The sequence below is a fragment of the Martes martes genome (genome assembly GCF_963455335.1).
Source record: "Martes martes genome assembly, chromosome: X".
NCBI lineage: Eukaryota > Metazoa > Chordata > Mammalia > Carnivora > Mustelidae > Martes > Martes martes.
The window spans coordinates 26835968-26859852 of NC_137897.1; the positions used below are offsets into that span (position 1 = coordinate 26835968).

Consider the following 23885-nt stretch of genomic DNA (forward strand, 5'->3'; position numbering starts at 1 on the left):
TCAACCATCTCTCTGAGTTGCTAACTTAAACTTTTCTGTCCCAATGTAATATACAGTCAGCCTCCACAACGACGTCTAACATTCGGCACCATCCCTTAGAGTTCTGGGAATTAACTGTCAGCTGCTAGCATTGTTTTCCCTCTCTGATATTCTGCCTGTAGGCATCCCCGTTTCTTTACGCCAACAATGAAGATGGAAGGGTGAAGGGGAAGCAGAGACAGGGTTTCAAAAGGCCTCACTTGCTCTTTTTCTGAGCGCCAACAACCCACATTCAATGCTTAGTCTCAGTGACATTTCTACTGCTTTTAGCAAAATGAACAAGGTCTCCTTCTTGGCTCCTACTCAGATCCTGGCTTCCAAGTAACAACTGCACATTTATTTTATGCCTTATCAATTTGGCAGCTCCTGGTCCATCATCTTCTGTGGTTTGTCCTCTAGTTTTCACATTTTCACTACTATTAAATATTTTCCAATATTTCAGCTGGGATGTAGGACAAATTAACATGGAATCCATACATGTTCATAAATTGGGTGCTATCTACTCTCCCAACATTTTGTTGGTGGTATTTTCTACCATGCTTTGCATGGCCTGAGGCTGGGGATTTCATCACCAGCTAAAGGTATCATACAGTTGTAACTCAGTTACCTTCTGAAAAACCAAGAAAAACAATGAACAATTATTTTTAATGCCATATTAAATCTTGGATTCTGTGCACGTATTTCTCTTTTTTCATCACGTCACTCATTTCTACTAATTCTTTTTTCTTCACTTTTAAAACTCATGAAATCACCATTAATGAGCTGATATGTAGTAAGTTACTCATAATGGGCCTCTACACTCTCAGAATCAGCCCATTATTCTATTCCTCATTTCCTCATCTTACTCTCATAACACATTTTGCTCTGTACTTAACATTATGTATGTTACGACAGACAAGTATGTCTGTATGTTATTACAGATAGATTCTAACCCTTAAATTCAGTCTAACTGCATCCAACTTAAAATCCTTTTTTTCTATTAAAATTTTCTATTAAAATTGTGACTTCCTATTCTCTATTTACAAAATGATTTTTCTCCCATCATTGTTGGTGAGTACTCTGTCCTCTATTTTTCAAGCATGTTTTAAAATCTCATCTTTTGTATGGTTAGCTGAAGTGACTTTCTCTTTTTTTTTTTTGCTTTTTTACAAGGGCACTCATTACAAAACTAAAATTTGTAAGGTTCCAGAGTGCAGAGAAATCATATCTTTCAATTTATATTATTTCAAAGGATTAATTATCAAACCAAGGTCATTTTCAAAAAGACCTTCCATTTTCTGGAAGTTTCAAAATATCAAAAATATGGCACATATATACCAAATATTCAGAAGGTTAAAATTTTCCCTTAAGATTGTATTCTAGAGGGGTGACTGGCTGACTCAGTTGGTTAAGCGTCAGACTCTTGATTTCAGCTCAGGTCATGATCTCATGGTTCTGAGATCGAGCCCCACATCAAGCCCCACACTGAGTCCCTTGTCAGGCTCTGGGCTGGGCATGGAGACTGCTTAAGATTCTCTCTCTCTTCCATTCCCTCCCCAAAAAGAAAAAGATTGTATTGTACAAATGGACTGTACTCCATCCAGTTGAATTTCCCATAAAGACTATGCAAATTAGATCATTCACATTCCCTTACGGTCAAAATTAGGAGACATTTGTCAGTGTGTAAATATTTTAAGTAAATAATTTCTTTAAAAAATACAGAAACACATCCAAAAGAATTAAATGCTTGACTTTAAAAACTTGTCAGTTTCGAAATGTCAATAGTATATCATTGTATGGAATTTGTGCTATATGATAATTGTGCTAATTAGGCCAGAAGAGCCTCTTAGTGGACACTGATTGTATTATGTTAATTTTCTGTACAGTGACTGCCATATAAAGTATTAAACTAACATGGCACATTTACATAAACTTTAGTTCAGTCACTTTCAATATACCATTTGGAATTCATCATTCCCAAATGTGTAAACTCTGAAAATAGAAATCCTCCAAGCTTCCAGGCTTAACTAATTTGATTAGTAAGCTAGGTTATGAATGGCCATTTTACATCTTTAAACATCTTGGAACACAAAATTTCATAAAAACTTAGGAGCCTCGTCTTTAAAGCTGAAGATCTTTAGAAAGTAAAATGTTGACTCTTCTACAATATGTTAACTATTACAGGACCATAAGGCTCTAGACCTAGACCAGGTAACTTAACAAGCCAAATTTGTAACATACATTTTAATTAGCTAAAACACACACTTTTATGGTTAATGGAGACAAAACTATGATTCTTTTTCAATGGTATTATAGTTTTGTTTCCATTAACATGGAAGCAAATTTTTTGGAATGGAGGCAAGAGTTTAAAATTTTGTTAATTATATATTTTTTAAGATTTTTATTCATTTATTTGAGAGAAAGAACAATAGTGGGAGCATAAATGGGGGGGTGCAGAGGGAGAGAGAGAGAAGCACTCCCCCTGCTGAGCAGGGAGCCTGACTGGGGGCTGGGGTCTCTAGGCTGGCTAATCCCAGGACCCTGGGCTCATGACCTGAGCCGAAGGCAGATGCTTAACCAACTGAGCCACCCAGGTGCCCCTGTTACTTACAGTTTTAATAGTTATCATGGAACACTATATCAAAAACTAATGAGGTGCTGTATGGTGACTAACATAATAAAAATTATTTAAAAAAAGAAATAAAAAATAATAACTATCTTCTTCAGAGTTCTAAAAAATGAGAAAACATTTTGATTCTGTATCGGTATATGGGTACTCTCCTGATCCCAGTCCATCTGATGAACTCCTATTCATCTTCCAAGACTGAGTAAATAATACACAACTTCTGTGAAGATTTTCTTCATCAACTTTACACTCCCCCTTCAACTTTCTTTCTGGGAACTTCGGTCCCTCCTTCCCTTATGTTTCTACATGTTACTTGCTTTTAAATATTCAATAGAGTACAAATTCAATTTGAATTAGAGAGATCTTATAAAATATCAAATGAAACTCGGTATATATCCTGCTAGTGCTAAAAATAAAGTTTTTTTAAAACCTTAAGATGTGCTGAGTATATGGTAATTGCTATACTTCATAGTTATAAAATAATGTAAGGGGGGAAATCCTATTTAGCTCAGAGAAAACAAGTCAACATTTTGATAAATACCTCCTCCAAATCAGGGTAGTTTGTGTACTGCATACACAAACATGTGTGGTGTTTGTGTGTGTGTTTGTACAGTGTGGCTGTGTTTTTCTTGGCTGGGCAGGGAGGGAAGAGATAGGGTCACATGATTGCCTTATAGTTTTTATAATGTGTGTTATGTACGTAAGTGTTTCATGTGTATGTTTGTATATGCTTTAAATACAAAGTAAATATGGTGCAGTGGAAAATTACTGAACTGAAAGTCATGTATCACAGGTTTTAATCAATCATTGTGATCTTTTTGCTGTTTTCTTAGGCACTGACTTAACTTCTCTGATCTTCCTTTACTTTTTCCATTAAATTGCAGAAGTTGAAAAGCTTCTACTCCATCAAACTGGTTTTAAAATAGAAACTAACATATACTTCTTAATAGTTACTCTTAAATGTATTTATTTACCTTGCTAATTAAAACAATTTTGACCTGAGATACAAAGCTGAGGTCAGTTCTGCTTACATTGCAGCACTGTTCACCTAGCATTCAAATTAAATAACGTCTAAGGATGTTATAACTCCTAGTTATAGTAAGAACCCTACAAACTCAACAGTTTACACGGCACCTGAAACAAAATATGATGAATGAGAAAGGATGCTGTCTTCAATTATTATAAACTTGCTACAGTAACAGTCCTATCAAGTAATCTATTTTCCTTATGTTTGCATGATCTTATTTACAAATTTTAATGTATTTCTAGTTTTATGTGTGAGTTTAAGCGCATCACTCATAAAATTATATGTTTCAGTACAGTAAAATTTAATGATTCCAGATTGTGCAGAAATGCATCTGAAAAGATACTAAAAAATCAATTTCTATGTAGTTTACCTTGTCCTAAAATATGCCTATTTAACATGTGCTTTAAAATTCTGAATTCTAAACCAATACATAAAATGTGTCCTTAAAATTATGTGTCTTGTTCATTGTCAATTATGGCAAACAAAATTATATGTTTAAAGCATATAAAAATACTGCCTTTTAAAATATATGCCCTTGGATACAAACCCCAGTGATTTAATATTTTTAAGCTATAAATGTTAGAAACCTCGATGAGTTATCTGGCAATGATATTAATCTTTGTACCTCCAGGATAGCCAACTGCACTGAATGGAATGAAACTCCTACAAAATATTGTTTCTCAATGAAAAAGTAAAACTTAACTAAACTATTTTAACATCTGGTAGATTAAAAATGACTAAGATCATCTTCTTAATTTGGTAACAGATCTTAACCATTTAGAAATACTTTGGTAGTATTTATTTCTAAAACATGATAGGGCTACAAAGAAGTCACTTTCACATCTTCTGTCAATAGAACTTCCAGGAAAACATACCTTAAAAATTAAGGAAATCCCCCCAAATTCTAAGATGTCAGAACCAGGTATATTAGAGGAATTACTTTTAAAGACACAGAGTGTGCAAGCATGTGGACAAAAATTGCATGACCCAAAGGACTGGAAATAAAATGTTGCTAAGCCACAGATGCATACAGACTATTTTTCATTTTCAGTAAACTGAAAATCCCTTTGAAACACAGTTCTGTACAAGAAAATCACCTTAACACAGGTTAATAGAAATATTCTCTTAAGTGATAGATGAAATCTTGTCATAATAATAAATCTATGATCATACAGTGTAATATGCTCAACTGGGAAACTCTGAGTCATTTGTTTTAAAATTAAATTTGATGTTTATTTAAAATGAAACCAAAAAGAAGAGCTGTGTAAGCCCTTGGGAGAAATAAATGTGGGTCACTAGAGGGCGCAGACTCCCTTTCACTGCTTGTCTTGTCCTCAATTTTGCTTCTCTTTTATTTTCTTATCTACATAATGATAACATGGTGACAAATGGATTTTTCATGGGAGTTCTCTTACAGAAAAACATAAAATGTCCAAAGATACAGATAAAATGGTGTAAAAAGAACATGTTAGTAAGACACTCTCAGATTCACAGTTAAAAATGCCTTCAGCCATCTTAATACACATACCAAAGTATCTTAAAGTTATAATACAGACATTCCCTTGAGAAAACATCTTCAATTCGGGGATATACACTTAATCCAAATAATAAGTCACCATTTTCTGGATTTCATAACCCAGTAGTTTTTCCCCAGTTCATTAATTTTGCCTCATTTTTGAACATATATAAATAGGCAGACGCTCATGCTCTATAAATCTGCCTATAATTATATTCCTGTATATCTAGATGCTAATTTCCCATTCAAACACATTCAAAGAAAAAAAGGAAAAACAGCATTTTAAGCATCTTGTTCATGTCACATGCTTTCATAAAGAAAAAAAGTCATACCCCATGATAAGAGTTTAAGTTATTATAATTTTCATTTCATAGATAGACCATGAACACAGAGGTTTAGAAAGTGTGAAACCTCCTTTATTTTCAACACACAATGAAGTATGGAGTTAAAGTTCAAAACCAGGTCTGTCTAAATCCAAAGATTTCTACTACACTACACTTATTTTCCTTTGTTCCAAATGAAAAGCAAATCTGTATTTTTATATACAGAGGAAAAATCAACACACATTTCCATTCTGTTGCTATAAAGTAAAGGCTGGTAGTTACTACTGTGCTATTTAAAAATTTGATTGGAGTCTCTAACACTAGGACATTAATTCTAAACATTTTTATTAACCTTAACTACAATCCTTAGCTGCATAACTGAGAGCCCCATGGCATTATTAAATAGTTGCCATTCCTAGTTTATTTTTACTTTGGACTTATCCTTAATTTCCTTAAAAAATCCCAAAATTTCCTATCCATTGATGTGTTTTCTGACATTAGAACTGATATTAAGCACAGATGACAAAGGTTGTTATTTACAATATATCATGGGGTTAACACTTAAAGTCTTGCACTTGGAAAAAGCGTTCAATTACTAGGACCTCTATTTATGCCTTGATGTTAAAAAGACACCTAACATTGAAAGAACATTTCTTTTCAGTGAAAAAGCTCTCTGTATTTAAAGACAGCCAAATGCTTCAATGGGACTCTAGAGTCTATGAGACTTCAGAATGTAGAACTGTCATAATCTAGGGAAAGTGCACACTTTTCATACACAGACCTCAACAAATTCTTAAACAGTCTCAGGAAAACTTTTAATTTCAGCTAAATAGTTTGATGAAATCACCTTGAGCTTCTCCTTAAAAGATAGCATGATAGAGTTTAAGAATATAGCATCCTGGGCTAGATGCTTGGGTTCAAATCCTGACTAAACGTCTCCCTATAAACTTTGAAAGCAGGAGCAAGTCACCTGACTGACCTTTCTGTGCTTTGTCTTTCCCACTGGCAAAAAGGGGGCAATAATTAAAAGAAAAAAATTTATGCTGCTTACTGTTTACATATGTTAATCTGTGCAAATAATATGTAGAAGAGCGCCTCACATGTGGTAGAAGCCACATTTCTGCTAGCTACTAAGGTCACTGCCTTCCGTGACTCTTTCTTACTGGATTCAAGCCAGCCCTATGCTACTTGTCATATTACCTTGTTTTGTTAAGAACTGGCAAGCTATTGGGAACCTGGGTGGCTCAGTGGGTTAAAGCCTCTGCTTTCGGCTCAGGTCATGATCCAGGGTCCTGGGATCGAGTCCCGCATCGGGCTATCTGCTCAGCAGGGAGCCTGCTTCCTCCTCTCTCTCTGCCTGCCTCTCTGCCTATTTGTGATCTCTGTCTGTCAAATAAATAAATAAAATCTTAAAAAAAAAAAAGAACTGGCAAGCTATAAGCTATTACTGTAACCATAAGAAGGAAAACTGTATCCGTATCTTAGCTGTTGTAAATAATGCTGCAATAAACATAGGGGTGCAGCTATCTTTTCTAATGAAAGTTTTTGCTTTCTTTGGGTAAACCCCCAATAGTGGAATTATTGAATCATAAGGTAGCTGTATTTTTAACTTTCTGAGGAACCTCCATACTGTTTTCCACAGGAGCTATACCAGTTTACATTCCCACCAACAGTACATGAGGGTTCCTTTTTCACCACATTCTTGCCAACACTTGTAATTTCTTATCTTTTTAAATTTAGTGATTCCGACAGGTATTAGGTGATATCTCATTGTGCTTTTGATTTGTATTTCTGTGATGATTAGTGTCCACTGATAGACAAATAGATAAGGAGGAGGTGGGGTATACACACACACACACACACACACACACACACACACACACTGGACTATTATACAGCTATAGAAAAGGATGAGATTGTGTCACGTGCAGTCACATGGATGGATTCAGAGTGAAATATGCTCAGTGAAATAAGTCAGATTGAGAAAGCCAAATACCATATGATTTCACTCATATGTGGAAACTATAAACAAAACAAATGAGTAAACAAACATAAGGAATATAATCAATGATACTGTAATAGCATAGTACAGTGACAGATGGTAGCTACACTTGTGGTGAGCATAGCATAACATCTAGAGAAGTTGAATCACTATGTTGCACACCTGAAACTAATATAACATTGTGTGTCAACTATAGTCAAATAAAATAAAATTAAACTACAAAGAAAACCATTAACAAAGACAATAAAACAAATAAATAAAAATCATCGACAGCCAAATAATCTCATCTACTGTATCCTTTATTGCAGGAAAAGGTAAACTATGGCCCATGGGACAAGTTCAGCCCACCATTGGTTTCATAAATAAAGTATTATTGGAACATGGCCATACTCATTCATTTACATATTGTTTACAGCTGCTTTTTCCCTATAGCAGCAGAGTTGAGTACTTGCAAAAGAAAGTACATGGTGCTCAATGTCTAAAATCGTTTCTATCTGGCTACTTCTGCTTTAGGCAAACAGAAACACAACGCTGTATAAGTGCCAATTGTATACAGGCTTGCAGGACAGCCTGTATTTGAATTATTCTTTCCCTTCACCTTCAGTCCACATGCCCATATCCTCTAAATGTCTACACAGACACTAATTTCTCTGAGCTTTCCATGTCCAACTCCAAGCAGGAAGTAAACTTTTCTTCCTTATGACTTCTCTAACATCATATCGGTACTTCTTCATGACATAGCTTATATTACAATACAAACTTCAGGAGGGAAGGACTAAGTATAGTTCACAGATAGAGCAACTGGAGTGTCTAATAAATCATAGCAATTGATTAGACACTGGTTGAAGGAAGATGGAAATTAGCAAGAAAACTAACTTTTGCTGTCACTATATTCTTGAAACACGGTGGACTCATATTGACTACAAGAGTGTTCAAAAAACCCCTCCACACATTGGATGGTGCCTTGGACCCTGTGGGAGGCAATTTAAACTTTAAATACTCTCAGTGTGAAAGCTCACTGAGTTTAAAGGACTTCAACATGCTTTTATGTTGTGGGTCTTTAAAGTTTAAATAACTTCCAGTCAAGGTTCAGAGATGATCTAGTGCAATGCAGAAAGCCATTTAAATCTGGCGTGTACTTACTGCCCCATTGCCACTTCCCTAGCATCATGAGTTGTTTCAATCTAACTATTTCTTTTAGTGAGCACCTCTATGAACTTTAGTTAAAACACAAAGCGGAACTCACTACTCTGCACAAAGGCAGGGTCTTAGTTAGCTCAGGCCAACATAATAAAATATTAGACACTCAGTGGCTTAAACAACAGAAATTTACTTTCTCAGAGTTCTGGAAGCCAAAAGTTCAAGATCAAAGTGCCAGCATGGTCACTTTCTGGTGAGAGATCTCTTCCTGGTTAGTAGGCAGTCATCTTGTCACAGTGTAGCAGGGAAAAAGAGAGCAATCTCCCTGGTGTCCCTTCTTAGAAGGGTACTAATCTCATCATAAGAGCTCCACCCTCATCACTTCATCTAAACTTGATTATCTCCCAAACAGACCATTTCCAAATGCTGTCAAGTTGGAGTTAGGGCTTCAATACATGAAATGTCGAGGGGACACAATTGAGCCCATAGGAGCTCGGTGAAATTTTACCTGCATGTGGTAGCATAATGTATATTTACTTACAGAGTTACAAGTTTCTGACCAGGGAAGATAAGAATAAGAATATTCTCAGAAGATGTCAGAACAAGAATATTTTCCATTGTAACACAAATGTAGTAATGGGAAGATAACTGCTCTAAATTAACAATTGGGAATTCAGCCTTCTCCTGGGAAAAGGTTGTACATTTTTACCTAAACAATCAACAAAAGAGGCATGCATAATAAAATTTCCACAGTGTGAGGGCAAACAGGGGAAGTTATATAAATTCCATTTCAGAGATGAAGAAATAGATACTGAGTGAGGTTCAATGACTTCCTTTAGTCACATAGCTTATGAGTAGAAGATCCAAGTCCAGAACCAACCTGGGCAGACAGAGGCCCATCTGCCGTCAGATCCACTCACCATAATTCTCTTGCCCTCTGTGTATCTGAGGGACATCCATTTCCCACCATTGCCTGGCCTCTGGCTTCCAGTTATGTTTGTCCAGTTGGTTCAGAATATTTGAGGAGGAAAGGAAAATGCCAAGGAGTTTTTCCTCTGCACTCTACTTTTGGTAGCATTTCTAAAGCAGCTACATCTCCACTGTGGGTTAGCTTCCTCTAGATGGCCTCTCCCTCCATGGGTCAAACTTCTGCTCCGCAGCCCTGACTGCTGGAAGGCTCCAGCTCTGGGGCTCTGAGAACATCCCTTCCCCTGCATTGCTGCTGGAGGTCTGGGGATATTCAAGCTTCCTGCTGTTGCTAGGTTTGGCATTGCCTCACTATGCCAGGTACTTCCCAGTCTTCCACACCTCCTTGACCAATTCCCTGTGTTAGGTTTCCTTTCTTTGCAACACCAAGAATGGTTTCTGTTTTCCTGATAAGACTGTGACAAAATATCCATTCAACATCCCATGAATAAATATTCATATATTTAGTGAATACCTGTGATGTGCTAACTTCTAGGTCAAACATTATAGGTCTAGAGTTGAAAATAAAGGACTCCTGGCCTCCAGGAGTTTACTGGAGAAGCAGATGTGCAAAACCAGAATCATTACAGTAATATTCTGTAAGTGATTTGATGGAAGTATTAACAAGGCTGAGAAATGCCTGGGAGGTTGGGTTACCAGAGAAACAAGGTACTGGGTGGGGGGGTGGTGCAGGGGGAAGGAATGTGAGAGTAGGCAAAGGAAAAGGGATAAAAAGATAACCTTAGGCAGAGAGAATGGTAGGTGTAAAGAAAGAGAGGCTTTAAGGAACATGGAATATTTGGCGATCAGAGAGTGGTTAATTAAAGCTGAGCACAGGGCAGTGTCACTCGAAATGCAGTTTGGGGCCAATCTGTGAACTATTTGTTAGTAGTCTGTGACAAGAAAAGTCACCAGAGTATAAATCCACTAAGTCACTAAGCATACTATTTCATCTCATTTCTTTTTAATTGCAAAGCTTTCTGGACAAAGGAAGCAGTGCATTGATTTATATTCTAGCCCAAGCTCCTTATCTCACAGTGCCCTGGTGATGCACAGTTTGCAGAGTATTTTGAGGAGCACTGACATGCAAAGAAATGGGCAGGGCAAAGGGAGTGAAGCTGGGGAGTTAGGCGGCTCAAGATCAGAAAGGAATTTTTGTGCCATGCATTTCAAGAATTACAGGTAGAGGAATGACCTAATTAAAATTGAATTTTCAGATAGCCCTCAGGAGGCTGTGAAGTGTATGAATAAGAAGAATGAAAGTAGAGGCAGAGGAATGAGTTAAGAATTTCAGGCAGAAAATTATCAGAAACTAAAGTAGGATGAAGATACCCTGGATAAAAAGGAAAGGGCACAGGGAAGAAAATTTAGGCATACTTATACAGATTTACTGGGGTGACAGATATCAGGACCACTGTAGGAGGCTACACAGGTTGTTCACTGCACAACTCCAGAAGGTGCTGCTTATAGAAATTATGACATGAATGGTGCTCTCTAAAATTGTGCAATCCAACTGCAGAACCACATTTGAAACTTCTGCAAGAAGGCCAGGTGTAAATGCTCAATAAACATGTAGATCACACACATAGGAAGGTCAGGAGGGAGGTCAAGCTAGAGATATTCATTTGGAAATCATCAGATATTGGTGGCCGATAGAGACAAGACTACAAATGATACTGCCTTGGGAAAGAACATATTGTGAGAAGAAAATGATAGCAAAAGGTGAATCCTTGGAGGCTATTAAAAAGACAAGAGGAGGAGACTGCGAAGCCTTAGTTAGAAAGTGATGAGGAGAAGAGAAAGAGGAGGGAACAATGTTCTAGAAACCAAGGGAGAAGAAAATTTCAAGAAGGGACTAATCATCATTGTCAAGCACAGCACAAAGGTCAAGAAGGACAGGAACTGAAGAGGGGCCTTTGGAGCCAGCAATTACAGAGCTCTCTTGTGACCTTGCTGAGAGCAGTTTCAGGGCTCAATGTAGACGACTACAGCTTTGGGGCTGTATTAGAAGTAGGTAGAGGTAGTTCAGATCTTCTGATTAAAAATCATCTTTTCCTGGGCGCCTGGGTGGCTCAGTTGGTTAAGCGACTGCCTTCTGCTCAGGTCATGATCCTGGAGTCCCAGGATCGAGTCCCACATCAGGCTCCCAGCTCCGTGGGGAGTCTGCTTCTCCCTCTGACCTTCTCCCATCTCAAGCTTTCTCCTTCTCTCTCTCTCTCTCTCTCTCTCTCTCAAATAAATAAATAAATAAAAATCTTTAAAAAAAATCATCTTTTCCTGGCACTCAGATATGCTTCTTCTTTGAGATGAATAAATAATAAATTGACTATCATTTTCATCACCCCAGGGACAAATAAAACGACATGTCCCAGATCTGAGAATAGGGCCCTGTCTTTCTTCCTGCTGGCATCCCTCTATGACTTTACATTCTTGAAGAGCACATTTTCCTACAGCTGCTGCAGCTAGACAGCCAGAGCTATGTATACCATAGCATGGGGCCAGTTTCGATTATGATGTGTTTCAGTTTATAGCATGTATTAGACACCTACCATATAGAAGAGCCCATACCAGATAAGGACTAAGATATGGACCTTGGTCCAGGGAAGGGTACACTTAAGTCAAGTGGGTAAACAGGCATATAAATAGATCATTTCAACATAAAGCAAAAGAGGTGTCATAAGATGGAATGGTAACATCACTTAGCCTAACTGGGAGTTGATGGTTCCTATCACTGAGGTCGGTTTGGGGAAAAAGAAGCAAGGGTCAGGTTTAGCTGAGATGATGCTCCAGTACACTGATCTACAAAATGTGGGTTCTGAACAAGAATCATCAGCATAACCTGGACACCTATTGGCAATTAAGACTCTCAAAGCACCACTCCAGATCCATTGAAACTAAATATGATAGGGACAAGTAATCTGTCTTTTCATAAGCCCTCCAGATGATTCCTCTGATACATGATAATATATGAGAACCACTGTTTTTGTGCAAGGGTTCTCAAACTTTACAGTTTATCAGAATGACCTGGGAGCATATCAAAGATTCCTAGGCCTACCTGCAGAGTTTCTGATACAACAAGTTTGGGGTGGGCCCCCCAAATCCACATTTCTAATATGTTCCCAAGTGGTGCTGCTGCTTCATGCACAGCACTAAGAATGTTGTTGCTCTAAGTGTTCTCTGGTCACTTAGTAGGCCTCTAGAATTCACATCCCTACATTCCCCAAAACATATTTATTGGCTTATTCTTGACTTATATGACAAAATAATTTTAAGAACCTGAAACAGGTGGTTATCTTTTGGAATATCTGAAAGTGGTATGTAAGGTTTCTATTCTTCACCCAAAACAGTTTCTAAACTGAAATTTGAGTCTATTACCAAGGTCATTTGACTCTAATACATAAAAAGAAGCAGGCCATTGCAACTATAACACTGGAATAGAAATGAGGAAACTCAGCAGTAGTCCTTATTTTGCAACTGAAAGCAAGTTATTTAACCTTTCTGGATTTCAATTAACCTGTAACTGTAGACAAGTCTACAGTTTCATCTCCTTAGATAAAAGATGCAAAGTTTCATTTTTCTGGGCCATGCCAAGGGGCAAAAATGTTATTGCTGAGACCAATACCCTGAGTGTTTTAAATCAATTTATCATATAGAAAATTAAAAAAAATAGTTTAGACATCTTAATCATTTAATAGATTCTTGAAGTAAAATAAAGTGTTTTAGTTTATGACTTCCAGATTATAATTTGGGAATTAAAGTAAAAATAAAGATCTAACACAAAAATATTTTAGTCTATAATCTTATAAAACTGCAGAAAGAATCTTTTTTTTTTTTCTAGAAAGGGTCTTATCTAACACTTACCTAGCTTCCTCCCAACTATGTGACATAAATGAATATCAGTCGACAGACATAAAAAGAAAGAAAATACAAACATGATCAAGCTGAAAACTAAAAACTAAAATAATAATGCAGGTGTGCAATTGCCCAATGTATTCTGCTATTTAGTAAGCGTGCAAGAAACAGAGAAAGCAAACTTCACACTCAGTCTGCTTAGCCTAGAGAAGAGAAAAAGACTAAGTGAATTTAGGTATTTCTAAATGTCTCTATACTTCCCTACAGGTCAAAGATACTCATTTATTAACACTGTAGTTGGGAAAATTATCTTTATTGAGATGGCATTTACTTAAGAAAAAGATCCAATTTGCCATTGGTTTCACCTGGTTGATATAAAAATGTAAATGAAAGCTGTTGTGAAAGTCTCTTAAAATAACTGCCACATGATTAGGAACTAATCTCCTCAATAAATTTCAATTAACTAGGTAACAGATCTAGTTTTAACATAGTCTGAGTTCCATACTCTGATAATTACCTATATGTAAAATAATCTCACTGAACTGTGGGGATAAATTACTGTTAAAAATAATTACCCTCTGACCCAAGATCATTAGCACTTTTGTATATCTTAGTATAGGGAGGACAATTTATGCAGTAAATACAAAAAAAGTAGAAACTGTATAATTATTAAGGAATGAACTAAACATCTTAGATATTTAAAAAACTGGTGTGGTACAAAGCTGAATTTTAAATCCGTTAATAGTTTTGAGCAAAAAATTATATCTTTATGGGTAAAGAAAGAATTACTAAAGATTATTAGAATGTCCATTTGCTTCTTATTAAGAACAATTCCATGAAGAACTAGGTAAAATTCTGAAGTGCAAAGACTGGAATATAAAATTTTATTTATCTCAATTAATTGAACTGCATTATTCATTCTTTCATTAAATAAATAAATAAATAAATAAACAAAACAAAACAAAAAAAACTAATGTACTATAGTTTGGCTAATTGAATTTAAATAAAAAAAAGAAAATTAACACTTACAAAGGCAAAAAAAATAAATAGTCATTGATTATTGTATGCCGTACCATATATGGAATCCAGGTAAAGCATACAGAAGAATAGTAACAGGACTTCTTTGTTGTAATCGGTGATGAGAAAAATTTATGTAGGTGACATTAAGGCATATAGCAAAAGAATGTAACGTAAAGGTGCCTGGGTAGCTCAGTTGGTTGAGCAGTTGACCTTTCATTTGGGCTCAGGTCACGATCTGAGTCCTGGAATGGAGCCTGTGTCAGGATCCACGATCAATGGAGGGTCAGCTTGGGAATTCTCTCTCTTGCTCTCTCTCTCTCTGCCCCTCCCCTGACTTGTGCACACATTCTTTCTTTCTAAAATAAATAAATCTTTAAAAAAATGAAGAATGTAATGAAATTTACCAGCTGGGGTGGAAAGACTCTGGGGAAGCTATAAATAAAATTGCTGGGGCAATAATATTGAATATCTTCAGAAGTTATTTGTGCTTTATTTGGGGGGAAACTGGAGTTACAAGGCTCTCAGGTCTGAAGGATCAGCCTAAAAGCCCCATTTTAGGGGCACCTGGGTGGCTCAGTGGGTTACTTGTCTGCCTTCAGCTCAGGTCATGATCTCAAGGTCCTGGAATCCAGCCCCATGTGGGGCTCCCAGCTCAGCATGGAGTCTGCTTCTCCCCCCGGTTCATGCTCATGCATGCTCTCACACTCTGTCTCTCAAATAAATAAATAAAATATTTTTAATGTCACATTTTAGATATATTAATTTGAGGTGGATTAATCAGAAAGAGGCCAAATCTTACCACATCGAGTTATATGACCTAGTTATGGAGTTGGTAGTTAGAATGATTGGGAGGGAAATGGCAGAAATGGTTACATGCCCAATAATATAATGCAACAGTAATAAACAAGGGGCAAGGTAAGAGATCACAGATGGACAGAAATAGAGAAGTCAGGTGGTAAATTCTGTTTTGAAGAGGAAGCCGAGAAGGCAATTTTTGTTACATTCTTTAACTTCGAGATGATGTTTTTATCAATGGAATCTTTTTTCACCAATGGCACATGATCACCGTTTCCACCCCCAGCACCGCTGCCACTTCTACTACCATCACCAACTGGACCACTACTGTCTCCACCACCACCTCTGCCATGTCTATCACCTCCTCCACGCCTACCACAAGTCCTGCCATGTCCACCATAACCAAACAACAAGAATAACAGCTATAGTATTTCCTGAATTCTTCTTACCTTGTAGGCACTGTAGCAAATGCTTCCTACTTAATCCTCGCAGTTAGTATTTTATAATGTGAGGATAGTGAATTTGAGGTACAGGAATTAGGCAGTTTGCCTGGGCTCACAAGCCAGTAGTTAAGACAGGCAGGTTTCAAACTTGAGTATTTCTGATTCCAAAATCCATGCTTTCTCCAATATTTGCCCCTCCTTTAGATGCGCAGACAACAAATTATAATAAGTAAAATACCTCTACAACGTATGAGTAACTAGGTGTGGTTAAATGGAGGCAACAGCTGTTTGCATTTGATTAAAAAAAAAAAAAACCTGAAGCACTGACTAGATGCACAAGTAGAAGAACATAGTTTCAAAGAAATAAACATAAAATTTAAGGGAGAGTGTCAGATATGGAGCTCTAAGTATGATCTGGGAGTCATTTACTTACAGCCAGACTTGAATCAATGTAAGGAATCAGTTCGAGAAATTGAAAGAGGCTGAAACCATGAATTTATGAGATATACCATGATTAGGCAAAATGTCTCAGTCCTTTTTATTAGAAAACAAGTCTGTGGTAGGGACAGAACAAACAGTGTGTCAGAGAAGCTGAAAAATGAGATCATTTTTAAAAGATGAGCATTTAATAGATTGTCAAGACTATAGTTCTCACATGGGACAAGAGACGGACACTAGCTCCCATGAAGCTTACAGTCATGTTTGTACAATGCTTCCTAAACCATTACAGTATTTTAACCAGATTCCATCCTGTAGACAATTATCACTTACTGAATTGAACTGTCCTAATTGTTCACTTGTTTGTGTTCTTTGTTCAGTAGAAATTTATCAATCAGGAGTCTTATATAAGGCATCCATATTATTGTACTGTCCAAATCTGGACATATTTGAGAGTGAAAGTTGGTGTTATATATAATTATGATGTCACAAAAGGTATAACCTGGGATGGATTCAGGGAAACCAAGATATAAGATCACCTTGGTCATATATCTGCTGAAGAAACATTTTAGTACCCGGTCTAGGTTCTGTAGTAGGCTCCCTCAGTTGAAATCTTGGCTCAGGCACTCTGTAGCTGTGTATAATAGTAATAATAGCCATACTTATCCCGTAGGGTAATTAGGAAGAATAAACACACTGTGCAGATAAAGCATTTAATCTATCACTGAACACATAAAAAAATCAATAAGTGTTAAAGTTTTTATTTAACTAATATATACTTGATGTTCTTCATTGGTCATCTCATTTCAGGCACTTACAAAAATTGCTGACAGCATATGATGCAAACAGAATTTAAGAGACAAAATATTTCACCACTGGCCACACTTTCCTGAAAACAAAAAGTAACAAAACACATTTTTCTTAACCAAATACATTCCCCAAACACAAGCCAAGAATATGCTTGGCAGGAGCCAAGAGAGAGACTGATGTGAATCAACTTGCTCTGCTAATTTCTGTATTAGGACAATCTCGAATATATTGGGAGAGTAAGACAAGTAGGTTTCCATACTGCACTCCTTAGAAAATTCTTGGAGAGCTGTTGGGTTTGACAATCTCTGTGACCACTACCCAACCCTGCCTTTGCAATGTGAAAGCAATCTCAGATGATACCAAAATAAATGACTGTGGCTATGTTTCCATAAAAACTTTATGGACACTGTCATCTGAATTTCATACATTATCACATGTCAGGAAATATTCTTCTTTTGATTATTTTTAACCATTTAAATGTGTAAAAATAATTCTCGGCTCATGAGCCATAAAAAAACTGGCTGCAAGGTGGATTTAATCTGCTGGATTCACTCAGCCACATAGACACAACCAGGGACAAAAGCGTAGCAGTTGACTGTGTAATTATGAGACCAGGTTATAAATCACGGATTTAAAGAGAAGTATTGAAAGTCCCAAATAATATACTTGAGTAACTTCTCTAGGTGGTTTTTTCCTTTGCCTAGAACATCTGATGTGCTATTTTTAAGTATGCGTTCTTCTTCTCAAACTTCTACACCCTTGTATACATAAATTCTAATGTCAAGTGTTCCATGCATTCCTAAACATATGCTGCTTAGAAACATAAGGCAGATTTTAATGTTCTTTCTTAATCTTAGAATGATAATAATTGGAATGAAAAAGAAATTGTACCTTTTTATGACTTTCATGCTGGTCTTGCATTTATGAAATTTTATTCTCATTTTAACATAGCCACTGAGGTACATAATACCTAACTTATCTATAATGCCTAGTTGAAAATATCCACAAAAAGATGAGTTAAAAATTCTAACACCTTCAAGATAAGACTTTAAAAATATCAAAGAACAGGAAATCTATTCTGTAATTACTCCTGATTTAGGATGTGCAGATTGAGACATTATGTTCTCGTAAACTAGCAGAATGGATCTCATCTATTATAGGTGTACTTCTTCTTCATGAAAATGTACTTTCCATTACTGGGGTGGGGGAAGACATTTAATGCAAAAGGAGGCCCTGAACAAGTAGACTTTTGGTAAGAAAATAAAAAAAAAAAAAAGGAAAGGAACTTTCAGGATAAAATGAGTTCATGGCAGTTCATCACACATGGTTTCTTCTTTTAATCCAGAAAACAATATTCCCACTGAGCATTCAGTTTTTGCTGGGATGGTGATTCCTTGGGCAAATTTTGAAATTTATATCACAATTTTCTAACTGAACTGACATGACAGGCACCTGAGGCTTCTGGAAATATTGTTTAAGTTAAAAACACTGCCATCTAAACAGCTATAAATGAGTTTTCCTGCTTAATAATTATTTTTTGCTTGAGGATAAAGCCATGAATAAGAGCCTCTCACCTTTTCCTAATTTCAGAATCCACAATAATCTGCCTCTTCTTTTGGGGAGGTGGTGGTGGCAGTTCCTCTTGGGCATGTTTTACCAGAATTTGTTCCCTCGTGGTCACCATAGTTACCGTTTCCATTACAGTTGTCTGTGTTAGTGATGGCTGAGCGGTGGTGACAGCCTGTGAAATCTGCGAGAAGTATTGAAACAGAGGTCACACACTGCTTGAAAGACTTCAGTAAAGCCTGCTTGGAGTGGCAAAGGAAAATAATGAGAAACTGTTCCTGCTTGTTGGTAAATTGACCTTCAGATCAAAATAGCACCATATTGAACCCAAATCAAATTGTTTTATCTGACTTAAGTTATGTTCACTTAAATCACAAAGGAAAGTAATTTCAAAACTGGAAGTAAACTTAGTGTCTCTTCAATTTATTGGCCAAGCTATGGAAAATAAAGGCGGGGGCAAAAGAGCAAAATTTACGGTGTCACTCTGACAGTTAATTAAACATGCTGTTTAAAGTGTTAATGTAAATTTTGCTAAGGTATCCCAGCACCAATTTCACTGCCTTGACCGACTACAGATGTTTATTAGTGTGTTGAATGCATCCTTGGTAATCAGATATAGTAATTATAGTCCATACATTTTCAAGCAAAATCATTGGAACTTTACAATAAGTGACTTTTTAAGCAAATAAGTACAATGTCCTTTAAAATTACAATAAAATGTTGGGGCGTCTGGGTGGCTCAGTGGGTTAAAGCCTCTGCCTTCGGCTTAGGTCATGATCTCAGGGTTCTGGGATCGAGCCCCACATCGGGCTCTCTGCTCAGCGGGGAGCCTGCTTCCCCCTCTCTCTCTGCCTGTATCTCTGCCTACCTGTGATCTGTCTGTCAAATAAATAAATAAAATCTTAAAAAAAAAATAAAATAAATAAAATAAATAAAATTACAATAAAATGTTAACATAAAGTGTCTATTAGTCCAGTGCATTTAAGCTGAATATTATTCAAAAGCTAAAAAGCACATCACCCTTGTTTAACTAATGAGTATGTTAAAATATATGAGTCTCCAAAGTTAACATTAAAGATACTTCCTGGGTTAGAATCATACTAACTTTGTGCTCACACTTTTAAAAATTACCTTTTAAGCATAGACCATCACCCCTTGGAATAATATGGTGTGTGACCCAAATCATGAGAGGCTATCACCTCAGTAAATGGGCATTACCAGACTAGCTATATAATGGCGAGATACCCTCCCTCCCTTCCTCAACCATCAACTCTCTGTCCCACAGCCCTTCTGTTATTAGAACTGAACAGTTACCTGCTGGGATATTGATCATTATTACACTTTTAGTAATCCAAATCATTTGGAAGACCTATTTACAAAGAGACCAAAATAGGCCAGCATTAGATTCACTTATAGTTACTTGATATGCACAAAGCCAGGGATCTGGTTGAAGTCAAGATTACTTTGACTGACTTTCCTGAACTTGCAAAGAAATACGGAAAGGGTTTGGGTTAACCTCCATGGCTCACATATGACTGATTCCTTCAATGGGAGGAAATCAGAGAAGCCTCAGGATCTTCTTATTGCAACTTCCAAAGAGGCAATTTGACAGGGGAGTAATGAAATCTTTTGTCACAATGCCTTGTGTAAAAACTGCTTTTGACAAATACATTTTAGATGTGCTACCCTTACATATGTCAAGGCCTTAGAGACTTCTATTTTGGTAGCCTAAATAGTTATTTTTTTAAAGGACATTAGCAGGTTACTGAGTTTCTCCCTGTGTCAAGACCAGTTTTATCTTCTTTAAGCTCTCCATAGATTCATTATTTAGAGTCCATCATTGAGCCTCAAACAATAATTATAGAGTCCATTGACAAATTACACCAAAATGAAGGCAGAAAGTAACACAGTTGTTAAAAAAATGCTTAAAATAGAAGATCAAACCTAATCGTCCTTAACCCAAAATGATCATTACTTGATGAAACTAAGTTTACCTTTAATTTAAAAAAATGTCATTTTTAAGGAGGATTCTAAGAGCATTTAATTTTATCAGAGTAGTATTTTTTAACCATAAGCAAGTTTTTTTTTTGCATATGAAGATGGCTTGAAGAGAATACAGTTCAGGGGGAAATTTTCTAATTTTGTATGTGGAGGCACCAGAAGGCAGAAATTATGAAAATGCAAACATATTATTTACAGTTGTATCGAATGTCATGAAACATGTGTGCTACTGGATATTTGGCTGTGAAGTTAATTTCTGTAGTATTAAAATATTTTCTCATTGATACTTACAAAATTGAATAGATGGGCCCACCAAGAGTAAGGTAAGGAGAAATGGCAACCTCATATACTACAAAAAGGCACTTAGAAATATAGCAAACCTTCTGAGAAAAAGCAATCATTTTTAATAAAATAATAGTAAGACATAAATCTGTAATTGTTCTACACTATAGTCATTACTGTACTATAATTGAAAATACTCCTTCATTTCCTTTGGGATGGAAGAATGGAAAAAAACAACTGTTCATTGACCCCGTAACCACAGGATAAAATTTGTTATATGTAACAAATGAATACTTTCAATAGCTATTCCATATAACCAGGATAAAAACCAAACGGTCATGTGCTAAATTTCCCTATGGCTTTTAGTTATTGGCTGTAAACACTTAATTATGTGTTAGAATCATTAGAAATACAGACAAGGGATTATGGAGGTCATTTAGTATAACCTTCCACTTACTGTAGGATTTACTACTCCCAGAAGCAGATAACTCCTTCCAGAATATGGCAGCCAATCTTCCCATTGGCAAAGATTTTACAGGTAGTAGAAGCCTCCCTTATTTTGACCTGGTTCATTTAAAGTTTGTTTTGAATCCTGAACCAACACAGAGTAAACCGAATATTGTTTCTATCCGACAGTCTTAAAGACCTGAAGGTTGAAATCACGACTCTGACAAATCTTGTTTCCAAGTTTTATAATACTTGGAATGTTTGCTAAAGTTAGATTTAATCAGATTTTGGTGCTCCAAAACCTAGGTTTCCTGACTTTGGACATCATATTTAATTAAAGCAATCTAAAATTGTATGAGTTACTCAGCAGCTGAATCATGTCTTCATTAAATTCCAGCCTACGTTATATATGTATCACTACGGAACACACAGAAATAAATAAAATGGAATCTTGATTTTTAGGGAGCTTACAGTATAGTAGTGAAGGTGACAAACACACAGATAATTGTGAGACAAAGTGAGTGCCACATGAAAATTATAAGTATGCAAAAATGATCACCTGCACTGAACTTATAGTAATCAAGGCAGTTTCTTTCTAAATGTTACAAAAACAAATTTCCCTCAGCCAGTATCCTCACATTTAAGTGCTAATGCTACAGGCTGCATATAACACTTACCCCTGTTCACAGGATAAGGTATAATGGAAAAATGTTGGAAATAACCTAATGTCAGCATGTACTTGGCTTAAATAAATTATAGTACATGCATGTGACAGAGTTATTATACATGTTTCAAACATTTTCAATGTCACTGGAAAATATTTATATTATAGCATGGAGTAAACAACACAAACAGTGGTTATGTTTTGGCAGGTAAAGCACAGATAATTTCTACTATGGACTATATATTTCTGTATTCTTTCTATTTTCCAGCTTTCTAAAACAAAACATTTTCTGCAAAATGTTGCATTTCCAGGCAGAGAAAACTTCCAGAATTTTTCTGTTCAAATTGTTGTTTTAGGTCTATCATACCTATATATCTTTAGAACTACGGAAGTATGTCATCGAAATATATTAAAATAACTGAACATTAGGACAGCTGAAAATCTACTAAGAATGACTTAATGCCTCCATTAAAATGTTGAATGGAGCAGGGTCAAAATTAGAATATAACATAGTTTGAGAGATACTCGACAAACTTTGAGTCCACCCAACTAAACCTTCATTCAGTCGCCTTCCCCATTGTTACTTACTCAAGTGTAATTAACATACAGTGTTATATTAGTTTCAGATGTATAATAAAATGATTCAAGAATTCTACACATCTCCCAGTGCTCATCAATACAGATGTACTCTTAACTTCCTTTACTTATTTCACCCATCCCCGCCCACTTCTATTTTAATTATCAGTATAATGGAAATGACTCTCAAGTGTCCTCATGAAAATAAAATGCATTTGTTTTTAAATACTATTCCCTTGATCTGTCAGTTAACCATCCAGTAAAACTGGAAAACAGTTTGTTTAGACTTCTTACAGTGACTAAAAGTGGGAGTCTTTGAGTCAGGCTCCACAATTCTCAAATGCCAGGTCCAAAGTTCACATATGGTAGCATTTAGGGTAGGTTCATTTGTCTCTCAGAGCTTTGATTTCATTTCTTTGTAGGGAATCATAAGGTACCTCTTGCGAGGGTGTTGCAAACAGGGCTGGCTTCTTAGGTAGTGCAACTTAGGTAGTCACCCAAGTCCCCTCCCTCAAAGAACCCCATGCTTGGTTTCAGGCTCTATTTTCACACTCTTACCATTCTTAATAATATGAACAACAAGCCCTGCATTTTCATTTTGTACTGGGACCCACAAATTATGTAGCCGGAACTTAGTTTCAAGAACTAAATGATGTAATGTCTGAGTACAAAAAAATGCTTTCTCAGTACATATTAGTAATAATCATTATCTTTTCTAAATGTTCGTAGAAAATTTATTTTTTTTTAAAGATTTTTATTTATTTGGCAGAAAGGGAGACAGCGAGAGAGGGAACACAACAAGAAGGGGGAATGGGAGAGGGAGAAGCAGGCTTCCTGCCCCACAGAGAGCCCGATGCGGGGCTTAATTCACAACCTGGGAATCATGACCTGAGCCAAAGGCAGACGCCTAATGACTGAGCCACCCAGGGGCCCCTTCGTAGAAAATTTAAATTTTTTTCTCTACTGAACCTTCTTACTCATAAGGTCACCTATATTAGCTTCCAAAAGTTAAATTTTTTCATTGTGGGAAAAACTGGAAGAGCATTTGCTCACTCTCTTGATAGTTCTAGGGTATACATCTTATTGCATAATAAGGTTATATAATTTTGGTAGTTACGGAGAAATCAAACTACTCTCAATAAAATTCTTTCTTGTCATCTTCTCTTCCATTTGTTGAAAAATGTACATTTCAAAAAGTGAATACATGTACATTCAAGCCTGTTTAAAGATTATAAAAGGGCATACAATGAAAGGAGAACTATCAACCACTGTCTCTGGTTTAACAGGTTTGACTATCTGTCTTTACCCCCAGCTCTTACATTTTGAATTAACTTTGTGGGTGCTGGTTCTATTTCTTTTATTTTGGCTATGTT

The 23885-nt window shown here is 36.3% G+C and overlaps 1 protein-coding gene across 2 annotated transcripts in view; it reads right to left on the bottom strand.

Moving 5' to 3' along the window:
- Positions 1-23885, bottom strand: part of DMD (dystrophin) — a 2068501-nt gene that overhangs the window by 1394136 nt on the left and 650480 nt on the right. For both annotated transcript variants that reach the window (XM_080795194.1, XM_080795193.1), the window contains exon 17: positions 18551-18726. In XM_080795194.1, the coding sequence (XP_080651320.1) occupies positions 18551-18726 (176 nt within the window). The remainder of the gene's footprint in view (positions 1-18550; positions 18727-23885) is intronic.